Source organism: Ciona intestinalis, unplaced genomic scaffold (genome assembly GCF_000224145.3).
Source record: "Ciona intestinalis unplaced genomic scaffold, KH HT000133.1, whole genome shotgun sequence".
NCBI classification, from domain to species: Eukaryota; Metazoa; Chordata; class Ascidiacea; order Phlebobranchia; family Cionidae; genus Ciona; species Ciona intestinalis.
Genome location: NW_004190455.1, coordinates 31,515 through 48,818, shown reverse-complemented (window position 1 = coordinate 48,818; position 17,304 = coordinate 31,515). Strand labels below are relative to the sequence as shown.

The 17,304-nt window shown below is 36.3% G+C and overlaps 1 protein-coding gene across 1 annotated transcript in view; it reads right to left on the bottom strand.

The window, feature by feature from the left end:
* Positions 1-17,304, bottom strand: part of LOC100183424 (spectrin alpha chain, non-erythrocytic 1) — a 50,931-nt gene that overhangs the window by 2,260 nt on the left and 31,367 nt on the right. Inside the window, exons 11-39 of the mRNA XM_026838955.1 lie at positions 16,410-16,559; positions 16,061-16,192; positions 15,599-15,774; positions 15,067-15,283; positions 14,135-14,308; positions 13,732-13,770; positions 12,780-12,871; positions 12,374-12,461; positions 11,880-12,053; positions 11,304-11,468; positions 10,541-10,689; positions 9,886-10,010; positions 9,203-9,383; positions 8,572-8,734; positions 8,182-8,313; positions 7,562-7,699; positions 7,032-7,249; positions 6,688-6,795; positions 6,333-6,456; positions 5,911-6,065; positions 5,255-5,444; positions 4,708-4,842; positions 4,142-4,243; positions 3,659-3,795; positions 3,191-3,380; positions 2,305-2,621; positions 1,929-2,013; positions 1,162-1,328; positions 613-813 (exon numbers count right to left, since the gene is read on the bottom strand). Of these exons, the coding sequence (XP_026694756.1) occupies positions 613-813; positions 1,162-1,328; positions 1,929-2,013; positions 2,305-2,621; positions 3,191-3,380; positions 3,659-3,795; positions 4,142-4,243; positions 4,708-4,842; positions 5,255-5,444; positions 5,911-6,065; positions 6,333-6,456; positions 6,688-6,795; positions 7,032-7,249; positions 7,562-7,699; positions 8,182-8,313; positions 8,572-8,734; positions 9,203-9,383; positions 9,886-10,010; positions 10,541-10,689; positions 11,304-11,468; positions 11,880-12,053; positions 12,374-12,461; positions 12,780-12,871; positions 13,732-13,770; positions 14,135-14,308; positions 15,067-15,283; positions 15,599-15,774; positions 16,061-16,192; positions 16,410-16,559 (4,424 nt within the window). The remainder of the gene's footprint in view (positions 1-612; positions 814-1,161; positions 1,329-1,928; positions 2,014-2,304; positions 2,622-3,190; positions 3,381-3,658; positions 3,796-4,141; positions 4,244-4,707; positions 4,843-5,254; positions 5,445-5,910; positions 6,066-6,332; positions 6,457-6,687; positions 6,796-7,031; positions 7,250-7,561; positions 7,700-8,181; positions 8,314-8,571; positions 8,735-9,202; positions 9,384-9,885; positions 10,011-10,540; positions 10,690-11,303; positions 11,469-11,879; positions 12,054-12,373; positions 12,462-12,779; positions 12,872-13,731; positions 13,771-14,134; positions 14,309-15,066; positions 15,284-15,598; positions 15,775-16,060; positions 16,193-16,409; positions 16,560-17,304) is intronic.

The window sequence follows — 17,304 nt, the reverse complement described above, 5'->3', positions numbered from 1 at the left end:
TGGAGGAATATACAGGTGTAATAAGAGTCTATTCTATATGTGTATAGGAGATGCCCTTGACAACCTGGGATTTAGCCAGATTTGGCCCATTGTAATAAGAGTCAAAGCAATATGTATAAAAAGAATGAATGTGTAAAAATTAAAAAAAACACATGAAAATAGTACAAACTAGATTCTAGATCACAAATAAGTTGCAATAAATTATAAATATTAAGAAAGAGTGAGTGAAAACAACCTAAACAAATGTCTCGGAGCCATTCAAAACTACAAAGTTAAAAATAGGTATAAGAGTTACTAGACGAGGACCTCGCCCGCATAGAATAGAAAATAGGATATAGGTTGGTCGCTACAATATCGATTACCCAGCTGTTAGGATTTAGTTCCATTAATGCATTGTTAGAAACCCCAGGCCTAGGGTAAGCTTGTCTACCCAGGTTTACTGCTTATGTAAGTGACAGGGTAAACAATTTGGTGTGACCCTAAACGACTTTTGGTCAATTTTTAGTTTATATTAGAATATCAAAAAACAATAGTAATAAAGTTGTGTATTTTGGATAAGCTTGTCCACCCTTCACCCCAGGTTTGTAAAATACAGGTTAAGTATTCACCCACCTGTTCGGATCCACCATATCGAGGATTGCTTGAAACTCGGGGTCTTCCTCTCCTTCTTCAACCATCGGAAGATCGTATCCCAACGACCGGAGGCAGGATTTGAACTCGTGATGTTCCAACTTTCCACTCTTGTCTTTATCGAAGTGTTTGAACATCATCGAGAATTCTTTCAAGGCGTCTTCAGTTACCCCGGTCATGTTTCTATGGTGATTAGAATTAAATTATTTATTCCATATAGGGATACATAATATTATATTGCTTCCTTAATGGGTGTTTGCTTTTTATATGGCTGACAATTTAGACAACCTATTAGTGACCACTGGGTTGGAGAAATTGGCATTAAGCGTCTTGCTCAAGGACACATATGCCCACAATGGTACAAATATAGGAGTAGTATCATACTTGTATTTATCTAAAAATTAATCACACACAAAGTTACATATGTGGTAACTCATAAGCGGGCATGAAGTATATGAAACATAACACCCGTGTTATAACGACAGTCATTGCCCGTCATGCCAGGACAAAACAATTCACATTCAATAATACCTTGCTTGTATTTGTTGTTCAAGATTATGTTGAACTCTCATACTGAGTTGTTCCAACTGATCCCATTGTTGCGCGAGACCTAATGTCGAATGCTCAGTGTAAGCATTCTCGAGTATGAGAGCTTCTTCCAATGCCGATCCAAGCTCCTCTATCTCACTCAACTTACTCTGTGTTAAACATTGGTGGTATTTTTATATTCTGTATGAGTGGGGTCCTTAAGGACCTGGGATTTAGACGGGCCCATTACCCGACCCCCAAACATTGGTGGTATTTTTATATTCTGTATGAGTGGGGTCCTTAAGGACCTGGGATTTAGACCGGCCCATTACCCGACCCCCAAACATTGGTGGTATTTTTATATTCTGTATGAGTGGGGTCCTTAAGGACCTGGGATTTAGACCGGCCCATTACTCGACCCCCAAACATTGTTGTTGGGTAATATTCTAAATTTAAGGAAACTAATATTCATGTCATAGTTGAATCAAAGGTCTCTTTCTTCTGTTTTGTACATAGATGAAATAGAATATTTCTATAGTCTATTTTATCACTTTATTTTATAGTTTATTCCATTTAACTTATTAATATAAAGTTTAAGTTATTTAGCTTTTTAGTTTATAGTTCAGTTTATAGTTTAACTTAATAAAGTCAAAGCATTAAAACCAAAGAGTTCTTAACTGCAAACTTAAGAATACATTGAAAACCTAATTAAAACCAATGGTTCAAGAAAACGTTGCTGTACAAATTCAAAACATTAAATGTTATTTCACCTTCTTTTGTTTGATTTCCAATGATTTAGTTTTCATTGCTTCAAGTTGAGATTCCAAGGTTCCAGATTCTTCCATGATGGTAGCTCTGTGTGATGTAATAAGTAGAATGATATTAACATTATGACATCACAAATGAATTTTTTTTCACAATTTTTTTAATTTTTTTTCACAATTTTTTTTCTCCAATTTTTTTGGAAGGATTATTGCAAAAATAAATTTATAATAAATAAAAACTATTTAAGAAACACAGATTTATAGGAAATTCAAATAATTCAATCAAAACCCCCACATTGTCTGCCAAAAAAGGCAGATTCCTAAAAAATCATTTTTCAAAACTTTGTTGTCAATCAATATGATCTAAAACTTCAAACCCCACCTTGTCTGTCTCAACCAATCGTGGAACTCATTCGCTTTATCAGCGAACAACTTTCGTGCCGTGTCATTGTCCTTCTGTCTCCCTAGCTCAACCTGGAGGCCAGCGTCCCTCTCTGCTACCATACGGTGGACAGTATTCCACGTTTCTTCGAGCGTTGCACGGGTGAACCAGGTATATGGGTTGGACGATACCATGGGGTCTTCATCTTGATGCGACACCATCTTTGTAAGTCGTTCATCAATCGAATACAATTCCTCAAGTTCTTTCTCAGGTTCGCCGAGTGTCCCACAGAACATTTCATGCTCTTTAAGCATCGCCTGTATGGTTATAATTCATGTTAAATGGTTACACTAGAAATATTTTTAAGTGAGGTTAAATGCACTTATGTAATTGTGTGGTGGGGTAACTCAGAGAGTTTTAACACAGGTGTTCTGTTTCATACACCACATAATTTGGACAACCTATATTTTACCTCTAAGTTAAGAACATTTCATGTTCTTTTAACGTCTGTTTGGGATAATGCATGCTAAATCGTGCGACTTATTGATTCTTAAAACAACAACAGTTGTTATAAAATGGGTGTTATGATTCATACACTCCGTGCCGCTTCAGAGTTACCTTATTATGTAGCAATTGATTTTTATCAACTACGGGAGGAATTCGTCATATTTACCAAGTCTGACCTGAATTCCTACTCCTTGATACTATATAAGACCTTACCCATATAGAATATTAACACGCAAACGTGCATTGATTTCATTAATACAATTGCTGCATGGATTCAAACTGTTTGCCCAATTCTGACCTAAAACCTAGGTTTCCCAAGTATGCCACCAACTGGATCTCCCCCATATAAAATACACCAACATATTAATAAAACACATACATGGATCTCATTAATAGAATGACATCTAACAGGGTCGGTAAGATCTTCCTCAACGTTCTCGAACCACGAGTTGAACGCCGACGCTTTCTTGGCAAACAACAAATATAGATCGTTCACTTCACGTAAACGACGCTGGTTTTCATCCAAGTTTTCGCGACGAATTTTCGACGTTTTCTTTAAATTGTCCCATCTGATATGACATCATAATATGAGTACGAAAACAATAAAAATAGTGTGAAAAGTCAGCAAAAATTTCTAATAAATAATTTTATAACTAACCACCTCTAAAAATACAAAAAGAACCATTGCCGGCAGACCTGTTTTTATAACATGAAAGTAGTGATACAAACTGGTTTCAATCAATTTGAATTGCCACTTCTACTACCAACATGTCATATAACCAATAAACATCATTTCAGTACAAATAGGCAAACATATATAACCACCAACACATACAAACCACCCCACCTTTGCATCAACTGCGAGCTACGAATCTTAATTTCCTCCGATTGCAAATGATCGGCAGCCACAAGTTGATCTTTTAAAGCGTTTATCTTCGCAATTCCTTCTTGTTCAAACGCTGATAAACCAGCATCGAAAGTTTCCTATATAAGTATATATATATATATATATAACATATGAACATTATACTGTACCAGTGTCAAAGCAGAATGCTCAACCCCTGGACCACCGTTGGATTTAGTTGGGTCGCTTACAACAGCGTATTATATATATATATATAAGATTAGGTAACTTCAGATTTACTGTATGCATATATAATACTTTTTACTTTGGTTCAACCCAAAATAATTATTAATATGATGTCATGATGAAAAATTGATTTGAAAATTGATTTGATTTGGTTGGGGCGCCTACTACAGTAGTTCACAAACCCTTTTGACTCTTATTGTAAAAGACATTGCCCTCTTATTATCCATACCAGTTCCTCACCTGTTTTACAATAAGAGCTTGCACAGATGAAAGATCCGATGTGTGATCATCCGTCTTCAACGCCCTCTCTTTCTCTCCTATCCAGGATTCAACCATGTCAGCCTGTTTGTATATCATCAATTAAAAATAATCCACTAAGTTACATACATGGTATCGTGAGTAGGCACCAGGAGTGTGAAGCGATTACATATGGTAGAAAGCAATAATAAAAAAACAATAACAATAACCCACAAAGTTACATACATGGTAACTTGTAATCTGGCACGAGGAGTGTGAAGCAGTCACAGATGGTAAGAAGGTAATGATAAAAATTTACACAATCATCCACAAAATTATCATTCATAGTATTTGTGGGTAAACATAACATTTATAGAAGAGCACAAATATTACAATTATTGCAGGGATAAATGAGTAATGATGTTATAAAATAAAGCCAACACACTAAATGAAGCCAAGCGATTTGACAGCATTGCTCCAACCCAGTGGTCACTAATGAATTGTCCAAATTATTAGATACGCAGAAAAACAATCATTTTAAATAAAACGAATGGTAAACAAGGACCCACCTTCCAGTTAAACTGCATGAAAGCTGAAGCATCACGTAGTTCATCTCTTCGCTTAACAGCAGCTACGTCCAACGTGGCTTGTTTGTCTTCTATGGCTTTCAATTCATCGGATATTTCAGATGAATGCGGGTTTTCCTGCAACAGGACAACATGGATGTAACGTACAACCAGAAAAGTTATTGAACATTAATCTATATTTATCTTTTCAACCTTAAAAAGTTTAAATAAAAAAATATTTTCAACTGGTGATACTGTTTAATAACTATTCCAACTTTTCTAAAATATCTTAAATTTGACCTGTAAGAAGTGCTGCCAAAGGGGAACACAGGTTTAAAAAAATGTAAAAATCTATCACTAAAAAAGTTGGAAACCACTGCCATACACAACAATAACCTTTACAACTAATAAACTCTAATATAAAGGTCTCTAATAACCTCTTAACTACTAAATATATATATATTTATATATGGGCTGAATAAATATATATATGATTATGTTAAAACTGCTGACTACAAAATCTGTGTTTTATCCAATTCATGCTAATTACCTCTTGAATCAACCCACGTCCAACATTAGCAACAAACGTAACGCGTTCACGATGAACCTTAAGATCGCTTTCAAACGCTTCATGTTTAGCAAGTAAGCTTTGAGCGGCAGCCAATGATGACGGGGCAGATTGTGAACCAAGCACAGCAAGTTGCTCGCTCATCCAACTCGATTCTTCCTCAAGGTTTGCTCTGGTGGGAATATTTAAATTAGCAATTTTTGATAACTTTTTGAAAACTAGTGTTTGGAAACTTTTTAAATCTGTAAAAAACAGGTCCAGTGCAATAGCTCAGTGGTACTGGCATCATAAGGATACCGGTTTCAATGCCCAATACTAATGTTATTACTGTATTTTGGCAAAAATAAACAAATGAGTTATAGCACCCTGGATGTCAGGGTAATGAACCAACTCTGGCCTAAATCCCCCTCAAGTTCCTTGGCATGCCACACTGTACGACCCCACCCACAGATAGAATAGATGTTAAACAATCAAGCATGTTCCAAATTCTGTAAGTTTAGGGAAGAAATGAAACCAATGGATTATAGCAGCCAGGTGTTATATGTTGGGAAAGTTGTCTCAGGTTAAATCTCAGGTCCCATGGCATGACCCACAACCCCACCCCCATAGAAATAGTAAATAACATTCATAATACGAACCTGAATTGTTGAAAAGCTTGTGCTTGATTAAGTTGAAGACTCCGTTGATTTGAAACCTCCTTCAACGTTTCCCAGTTGTTTGAAAGTTGATCAACACGAACAACAATCTCATCGGAAAACATGGCGGCTTCGTCTTTCAGCAACATTCCACTTTCCTACGGATGAAACATGTTGGTGGTAGCACAAATGTTGTCAGAAACTAGTACTATGGTATGAGGTATGGGAATACAGTATTCTATGGATTACAACCTTTAGATTTAATAAAATATGTTTTTGACTTCATATTTGAAAATATGTTTTTGCAGTTTCAAGTAATATAAGTATAATATAAATCTCAAAATTGAAAGATTTTTTTAAATATGCTATACATTACAATACAATAAGTATATATTATTTTTTATATCAAATTCCCATCCACCCACCAGCAACCTATCGATATCATGCACGTTGATCTCGGCTTCGATTCTCTTCTGTTTCTTAATCAACTTGTTGATGCTTGTAAGATCTTTACCACAGTCATCACTGCTAACCAGTAACTTCTTCTCACTGAATATAGAAGTTACATCATTTACTTTTAAAAATTTAAAGAAAATAGTTTGAAAAAAAAAAATTACAAAAAATATAATTTAAACTTTACAAGTCACACACAAGTATGCATTATGTATTTACTGATTTTCTTTCAGAAAAAAACTCCGATTTTCAGTTAAAAAAATCCAAGCACAGAATAACAGAATAATGTTCCTGATTTATTTCCACAAAGTAACTTGTATAACTTACTTAATCCAAGATTCCTCATCGGCCAAATCGAGGAAGAATTGTTGGATTTTCATCGATTCCTGGAGTTTCGTTCGTCGGTTGCGTGTCATGTCTTTTAATGTAGAGAAACTGGGCAGAAATGAATGATGAATGGATGAGTTTAATTATCTCTAATTGAAAAACTGTTAGCCTGCAGGGTATCAACAATCACTATAAAACCAAATTTCATCAAGCAAACATTTGTGTAACAAATGTTAATAATTTTGCATACACACTCAACTCTATTAGTGCAAACAAAAACAGTGGCTGTACAAGAAAAATAACATAGAATATAAACAATAAATACCATTCTATACCCCCCTTACCGTTGTTCAGTAGCATCCCTCTTAGCTTTCACTGCATCTTCATCCAAGGCATCTGATTGGTCAGCTTTTTCCAGCAGCAATGCAGCGTGACGAGATAACTCGCGTGCCCGATCCTCATGAGCTGCAACATCAGCTTCAAGCAACTTCTGCTTCTTGATGAGGTTCGAAACGGAAGGGACATCTTTGCCGACGTCATCGGACGCAAGGAGGACTTCAACCTGGTCAACAATGATCAACAATTTCAACATTTTTGTTTCAACCGAAAAAAATTATTTTTTTTAAACAATTTCTATAACATTTAATCGTTCCAACATATTTAAAAAAGTTTAACAACAAATATTCTGTTACTTTTAATACCCACCATAATGTGACATAACAAAGGCTTTTTTGGCTTCTCCAGTACATAAGTAAATATACTGTAAATTTTAACATTTCGTATTTTACAAGTTGCACACTCTGCAGGTGGTTCAACAAAAATCATCAACAATTTGAGCAAAACCCGAAACACACCAGTTATTAGAACACTATACCTCTGACATCCATAGCTCAAGATCCTTGACAGCAGTTATAAAGTTTTGCTGTTGGTTTGCTTCCATCAACTTTGCCCCTTTAACTGCAGATGTGTGAAGTAAGGTCTCCCAATCATCTCCAAGCTTGTTGATTCGGACCTGGTTATGGTATAAACATATTTACATAGTCGCTCATCAGCAAACATTAGAGTCAAAAAGTGGGATTCATTTTACTGATACGAGTGTCTAACTCTCTAACTAACCCTACCTGCTGCCTCCCCTGCATTTTAAAATGTTTGGCGGCTAAGTTGAAGGGTGACTTTGTGGATGATTGTTTTACTACATTGCTACAGTTTTATTGCAAATCTGTTCAACCAATATAAGATCACAGTGGCCAAAGGAAATGAACTATATCGTCCAGAATTGTGAAGCGTGGCAACTAAGTTTAACTAACTCAACTTAATTCTTTTGCATTGTTTTGTCATTTACTTTCAAACTAATATTGCATAAAATACAAACAACCACCTCTATATTATATAACTAATATGATATAAGGACATATCCTACAAAAAGACAACCCACTTGTACAACAATAAGCAATAACATGTAATAATAGTTAACAAATATGATAAACAACTAACCTGTACAGCTTCCTCAGACCCAGCACACTGTCGAGTCTCAATAAGTTGTTCACCAACCACAATTATTCCTTGGATTCTCTCCTTGTTCGCTTCTAATTCCGCTTCAAACGCTTCGTGTTTCTGATGCTTGCTCTGTGTACAATAAACGTTAAAAATGACCAGAAAATCCTGTTTACCCCAAAAAAACATGACATTTCTACAAAGAACACCGCATTATGACAAAAGTTTTCTAACAAATCGGAAATTAAAAAAATATCTCATTTTTGACAAAAAGTTTAATTGAAAACACTTGTAAAGCCATTCTGCACTATTGTAAAAAGTCAGTCTTTAAAAGCCTCCCGATGCATGTTCACAACTTCCACATCAACAATGCCAACACATCAACCTTACCTGAATATTAGTTGGATCTTTGTAACTATCATCAAGTGCCGTCTGCATCTTCTCGGCGATCCAAGCGTCAGCCTCATCGACATCGCGACTGAATTGTTGCAACGTTTGTGTTTCACCGAGTCGTGAACGCTTCTCTATCAAAGCTACCTTTAACTGCTGCCACCTGTTGTATTTATATGGTTTATAAGTTAAGCAAATATATGTAGTAATAATAATACTGCCTGCCGCTAGTCCAATGAAAATGGGACGAGGTTTAATGTTGCCACCTTGCATTTATAGTTAAATAAATGGATGTAACTCGTTTATATCACAACTCAAATAGTGGTTAATAATATTTATTCATATTATATCAAATAAAAATAAAAGAATGTAACTTCCTTTATCTTTGCGTTGCAGGAAAACGACAATCGTTATGACACGGGTGTTCTGTTTCATACACCTCGTGCCCGCTTACTAGTTACCACGTATGTAACTTATTTATCCTTGCATGGCGGGGCAACGACAGTCGTTATAACACGAGTGTTCCGTTTCATACACCTCGTGCTCGCTTACGAGTTACCACGTATGTAACTTTGTGGGTGATTTCGATTGCTTTTTATTTATTTTTACATATATATAATGACTTCCCCACCTCTCTTGGACATCTTTAGCTTTCTCCTCGATCCTCTCCTTCGCATAATGTGGAGGATCCGATTTATTGAGATGTTGAGCCGATGATTGAAGGGAAGCCATCTTCGCCTCCTGCAACCCGATCGCTCGGTCAAAGTCTTCGTGTTTCTTGATCAACGATTCAACGGAATCCAACGTGTCGTCTGTGGGGGTGTTGGTTGGATTGAAGATGTTAACAGAAAAACAATCAGTTGAGAAAATCTAAGCTAGCATTTTAAAGGGGTAAATAAAGAAACAGCGAAAAGTCGGAACTTATATATTGTGTCGTCTGTGTGGGGGGGGGGTTAGATGGTGAATAAAGTTGTCTCATTGCTACTTGGTATAATAACAACGTTGTGTGTGGCCATAGACACAACATTTGGGGTGTCACTTCTACGTTTTGTTGTTACTTTAGCTTGCACAGATAAAATTCTGCTTCACAAATTTAAAATAAAAAAGTTAAGTGCAAAATGTAAATCAATTAAAATTGTCCAAATATTTTTGCATATTCAAAACACTTTAAAAAAATTAGGGAAAAAATTTTCATTAAAAGCCAACAATGTTACAAATTGACTACAATGATGTACATACCATATAAATATCCATATTAAAGTTAAAAACAACTATTACCTACCCATATTAAATAAATATAAAATACAAACAAACCGTTTTGTTCGACAGCAAGGAAAGCTTCTCTGGCTTGCATCCAATTCTCAGCATTATCGCAATCACGTAAGAACAAATGTAAGATGAGACATTGCTCTAATAATATACGACGGTTTGCCCATGCTCTGTTGGAATGTACAATGTTTATAGTCGTCTGTTACTTTAGTACACAAGGTATACAATGCCCTTGTTACTACCAGGCTTAATGTAATATACAAGTTGACAGTTTTAACCAAAAGTGATGTTTGCTTATATATTAAGGTATATGTTTATTATTTAGCCTGGCGTGGCGGGGCAACAACAGTCGTTATAACACGGGTGTTCTGTGTCATACACCTCGGGCCCGCTTATAAGTTACCACGTATGTAACTTATTTATCCTCGCATGGCAATGACAGTGGTTATAACGCGGGTGTTCTGTGTCATACACCTCGGGCCCGCTTACAAGTTACCAGGTATGTAACTTTATAGGGACATGTTTTGTACGGCTGACAATTTAGACAACCCATCAGTGACCACTGGATTGGAGCAATTTCCGGTAAGTGTCTTACCCAAGGACACATACACCCACAATGATAGCAGTATCAAACCTGGTATCCCTGGTTTAGATACAAGAAATCTAACCACTCAGCTATAACAATATGTAGAATATTTACTTTTCCAATTCTTCTCGTTGCTTAGATGTTTCCTGTATAGCAGCGTCGATGTCGTCGGCTGCTCCATGTTCTGCTTGTATAAGAACATCTGCTTGTCTCTCCAACCCGTGGAAGGCTGGTGCGTGAGCATCCATGTCGGCTCGATGCTCCTGTAATGGCATTAGCCGCATGTTTATAATACTACAAATTAAGCTATTTAGACTGTTACTACATTATGTGGTCTAGTTGGGAAAAATATAAAAATTTGTCTGAATAAGCAGAAATTTTGACAAGTAAAATGTAATGGGTGTAAAATGTAAAAAGTGATATCCCTCCCATTTAAACAAGGACAGTAACGGGTGAAATGTTGATACCGTGCAGATCAACCAGATAACGGGTGAAATGATGATTGGACTAAAACTATAAGTCCTAGTTTACATTTAAGATGTATGAGACTTAAAAGTCTGTCTGTTTTATTGTATTTCCACATCGTGCTAATTAGTAAACAAACCGGTAATGAATATTTGAATATAATTAAAAAGCAAGGACCTCACCCATACAGAGTAGAAGGCTTTGTATTAAAACTAGCTACACAAATCCAATTTAAGCAAGTACTGTATTATATTATGCCCAACTCATTTAGTGACAGCAGATGTAAGGGACCTAAATCCTAGAACCTCCAACAGGACCTCACCCATGTAGAATAGACATTCAAACTATCTACATAAATCTATATCCAATAGAATGCATTACCGTCAAAGTAGCCACACAAACCTACACACACCTGGTGCCTTTGCAGCATCGCTTCAGCAGCCGGGATATCTTCAGCCACATCTTCACTTGATACTTGGTCATACATATGTGCCAACCATCGTTGTAACTCACGCTTGTCAGCGAGGAATCTTTGTAAATCATTGGAATCTGACAGCGATCTTTTACGACTCTCAGCCTGTGGAGTGTTTGGTGTTAGGGTATGTAAAGCTAATCTAATATGTTAATATTTTATTTTATAAGATATTTATTATTTACATCAATAAGATTTTAGGTTTATCAGACCTCTATGTTAACTCCCAAAATTATCACTATTGTACAAACATTTATTTTATTATTATTGTTTTTCTCAATCTCTATGTTCAATGTAATGCTTGAGTGATTTTGTGTTCCTATATAAGCTGAGTTTGTGTGCCAGAGTGTCATTCTAATATTACATGCACTGGAGCAAGAGGTGTTGTTGTTTGGTGTGACCTTGGATGACCTTTAGGCCAGCTAATGGGTAATAGGCCAAAATCTCAAGTCCTATGGTGAGCCACGCTGTAGAACCAAAATATAAAATGATTTTTAAGAGAAACAACAAACTAACCTTTGCCACCAAATCATTCCACGCTTGATTAATCTCGGTTCGTTTGATCTGAATTGGTTCCTCTTGCTCCGGATGTTCCTTGGTTAATCTTGCAGCATCTGCATCTAAGGAGTGGACTCTTTCACCAAGAGCTGCCAAGTCTCGCTCCAACCCATCGTGCTTACGTTGTAAAGCCTGCGGTGAATTAAATAGTTTAAGTTACTACATTTGTTGGTGATTGTTTTTTTTTGTATCATTAACAATTTAAATAACACATCAGTTATTAGGATAAAAACACTTTACATTCTAGCTTGTAAGTGAAACTAGAAGTTGTAACACAGCAGCTTTTAACAGAAGAAAACACCAACTCCAACAGGTTGTAAAACTGACCTGCAGTGTAGGCGTTGAAAAAGGAAACACAAAAAATAAGTAGTTTTTTTATGCCTAGGTCAATTCATAGGCATAACATATGACTTTTAAGCTTAATATAAGATGTCTATTATGTATAATTGTACCTGCACAGTAGGTAGATCCGACCCCACATTGTCATCATCAAGTGTCGTGCTTTTCTCATCAATCCATTCCTTTGTTTCATCGGCGTCTCTGTGGTTGTTGTGAATGTAAATACAGTGGAAATTTACAAACTAAATATAAGCGTGCACGGGGTGTATGAAACAGAACACCCGTGTTATAATGACTGTCGTTGCCCAGCCATCCAAAGATAAATAAGTTCCATATTTAGTAACTCGTAAGCCTGCACCAGTAAACTTGTAAATGAGGGCATATATAAGTTACAACTCAAAGGCGACAACTAAAAACCTGACAGTTTAAGGTTGACAACTCTATACCATAAAAAACAGCTACAAGCCCTTAGCTCTATGTAATCTGCTGAACACAAGGAACACATGATGAACAAATCACCTGAAGAATCTTTGAACCTGGTGTGCGGATCCGAGGTTGTCGTTTTGTTCTTGGACAACTTTGTGCAGCAAGGACCATTGGTCATTCAAGTTCTGCAACGTTGGTTTAAAATGTGGATTAAACATTCAACACAGTACAAAATATATTCGTAACCTATAAGTCTCAAATTGTGGGAAGCGTTAAGTCAAAGCTGCCACAAAGCTTCTATAGGGTAAAAGGCGTCAGCTTTTTGGGTGCTGCCCAAATAGACCATATAACTTATTGCATGCTCTCTGATATGTTGCCACTTATAAAAGCTGTAACAATTCAAGTGAATTTTGACCTTGTAAATATAATTTAATGTGTTCTGCAGCTGTTTCTGCCGGGCATAATGTAATATTACAAACCGCTTTCCAGAAAAGCTAATTGCAATACAATGTGATGTGTTTGTTGCACATACACATACAACATACAACATACAACATACAACATACAACATACCATATACGATAGTTTGACAACAACAACATATATAAACAGTGCAGCAAATATGAAACACCAAAACACATTCATAACATTAACATTAATTATGATGATATACACACATTTTAACTTCTGCTACCAAGCATAATGTAAATAACTCTTCACGGCTTAACTGGTGTAAAAACATAGTGTATTTCTGTAGTAAATACATAGTGTATTTCTGTAGTAAATACATAGTGTATTTCTGTAGTATTTTCCATGGTTTACATTCCCTGAAAAAGTCTTGTCGAAACTTAAACTGCCTTTTTAATACCAGAAAAAACACAACATTTTTCGTGTCATATGAGATGGTTATGAAGATGGTTATGATGTGAATATTCTGAAGCAAACTTGATGCCGCATATCAATCAATACACAGCACATATCAAGCAATGGTAGCAGTGACACATGCACCACCAATGCACTTGCATGAAACTCATGCATAACAAACCTTCGTTATACTTCTATGTCCAACCATAGTCTCTAATGGCTGTGTTAATATGTTATTAATATTAGAAACCATAGGCACCAAACCTGGGGTGGCAGGGTGGGCGAGTCTACTCTAGGTTTTGTTATAATGCTTTAATAGTATGATTACAACCAATAAGTTGGATTTGTTTTATAGGTTTGTGCGTCTAACTATCCCTGCCTTCCCTATGTTTATAAAGTTGGTGTCTGTTTGGTAGACATTGATAATGTTTTAGTTGTTTTTAACTTTTTTATAGATTAATGTTATTTTATTGGTAAATTTTCACTCGTGATAATGTTTATAAAATCCATATTAATAAATAAAATGTGTTGTCCTTTATTTCCTTATAAAAAATGACCCACAAATTTGGAATAAATATTTCTACCTTAATTTTCTTGGCAACGATCTGATCTTGATCAAGTTGAGCAGCATCAACAGAATCTCCACTGCTGGAGCTTGAACTACTAGAACTGCTACTTGAACCACCATCATTAACAAGTTTAAGTGAAGCGGCCTCCGTGTTCAATTCTTCGATTCGCTTCTCACGTGCTTTTAAATCCTGAAGGAGAAGTTGGTTTGTTATATACATATATGCACATATAACAACATATGTATATATGCACATATAACAACACATATAGTAGGTCGGGGGAAGATGGGACACCTTATCATTCTATTTTTTCGTCCCATTTAGTAGTAACCGAAGAACATACACAGAATTCTTAAAGCGTATTTTCATGACTTCCGTAGACCGCTGTTAATTGTTTAAAACAAGATCAGGATATTTGGATATTGTGTGCTATAGGTGTCCCATCTTCCCCCATCCTACTATATATACATATAACAACATATGCATATATACACATATAACAAAAATACATGCATTTGTTACCAGGCACATCATAAGCTATAAAGAGATCTTGTTGTTTTTTTGTGTTATGTTTTTTTAAGAGAATACAGTTTCAAGTCTTGGCATTGCTACCAATGTGGTTGTGGTGTTCTTGGACAATTATTCCAAGTGACGTCCATACAGACAACTAAACAAGAGTTTTCGTTGGGAGTAAATAGGAATGTATATATTGTGTTTACTAAAACTTACTGCAAGCCGTAAAAACAAAATCCATGCAACACAAAAAGTCCTTCCCCTAAAATTTTTAATTTAAAGAAATGGTTTGTGGGTTTAGGTTGTATGGTCAATAGACTTTAAACTCTCCGAAAATTTTCTACACACAGATATTTTACTTTTTGTTGCAGTTTTCACTTTAAATTTGTTGTTTTAATATAAGGGATAACCATTCCATGCAAGTAAGTCGTCACCTTTTGGAAATCATCGAGTTTCTTCTGTCTCATCTCCACTTGCTCCAACCCTCCATCCTTTTCCTCATCATCCTCATCTTTATATTTATCCGCTTGTACCTTCTGCTCGTCCATCCAACGAAGGAGGTCGTCACATTTACGTGCCAACGCATGGCGGCGACGGGAGTGTTCCAGCCCCCCACGACGTTGCTCTCCGTGGACTTTCATTTCATCGTAACTGGAAAGGTTCGAGGGGTTATTTTTCAACACTGCAATGTGCAAAATATGTGGTGGCTTCATACACCTAGTGCTGATTAAAAGTTACCACACATATTACTTTGTAGGTGATTGTTTTTATGTATGGCTGACAATTTAGCTCAAACAGTATAGGTCAGAGTTGTCCCATTACCCCAACACCCGAGGTGCTACATGGACCTGCCAGTTTTTTGAAGCCTGTCGCTTCCCCAAAAGGAGCCGACATTGGTTTCATAGTATTGAATGAAATCTTGACTCTGCTCCAAAAGCCATAAAAACAACCAAGCTCCAAACTCACTATTCCTCCAACTCCTTCTGCCTCCCAAGTATCGTAGGTTGAACATCTGGATGATCAACTTCCTCATCTCTTACATCATCCTCGCTCTCATCTTTCATCTCATCAGGAGAAACTCGCTTCAATATGGATGCGGGGACGAATCCTTGTTGCTCCTCGTTCTCCAATTTCCACCAATCCTATTTAACATTGGATATTACTATATACCTGGTGGCCAATAATGTGTGTATCGGTCTAAATATAATATACATTCATATATATAGTGGTGCAGCAAGGGGAGGGGGGGGGGGGTAGGGTGTGGCAACCCCCCCCCTTTAAAAAAAAAATTATTTTTAAAAAATTTTAAAAATAATATTTTTGTTGTTAATTGTTTAAAACACGATCAAGATATTTGGCATATTATGCGCTAAAGGTGTCCCATTTTCCCTGACCCTATTATACACATACCAACTACACTGGCCCCACCTTATTATATGAAGACACGACGGTGAGAACTTCTCCCTTCTTGACCGACAACTCACGGGGTGACTTCTGTCGATATTCATGTAAGATGACGACCTTTTCTGCTTCATCATCTTTGTCCCATGGTGTTTGCAACTATGGGTGAGGTGGAATATATATGTCAGATACATAATCTTGACGAAATATTGTAAAAATTTACCAAAAAAAAAACCATTAATACAGCATTTTTTTATCTTTTTGTGTAAAAAAACCAAAAGTTCAAAAAATTTAAATTAAAGATCGCAGAAATGTAAATAACTCTCATACTTTTAAATATGAAAAATTAACAACAAGCAAATAATATCAAACTCACTTTGCATTTTTCGGCGTCTTTTCGCAAGTTAATTATGACATCATCAAACGTCCCAACGTCACGCATGAGCGCCTCGTGTTTCTTGATCAACGACTCAGCAGAATCTTCATCAGCGCCGACGTCATCGGATATTATTATCGCATTCTTTTCCTAAACAAACATATTTCCCAGGAGACCATTGTGATGTCATAAGTATATTTATGCTGCGTCAATGGTGATGAAATATTTAAATTTAATATGGCAGCGAATCAGCGATAAACATGGTGTGTGTATTATACCTCATGCTCACTGTCGAGTTATAACATGAGTGTCTTCTTATACACCAGACACACATGGTGTATTCATACACCCAATGCTCACTGTCGAGTTATAACATGGGTGTCTTTTTATACACCAGACACACATGGTGTATTCATACACCTCATGCTCACTGTCGAGTTATAACATGGGTGTCTTCTTATACACCAGACACACATGGTGTATTCATACACCTCATGCTCGCTGTTGAGTTATAACATGGGTGTCTTTTTATACACCAGACACACATGGTGTATTCATACACCTCATGCTCACTGTTAAGTTATAACATGGGTGTCTTCTTATACACCAGACACACATGGTGTATTCATACACCCAATGCTCACTGTCGAGTTATAACATGGGTGTCTTCTTATACACCAGACACACATGGTGTACTCATACACCTCATGCTCACTGTCGAGTTATAACATGAGTGTCTTTTTATACACCAGACACACATGGTGTATTCATACACCCAATGCTCACTGTCGAGTTATAACATGGGTGTCTTTTTATACACCAGACAAACATGGTGTATTCATACACCTCATGCTCACTGTTAAGTTATAACATGGAGTGTCTTTTTATACACCAA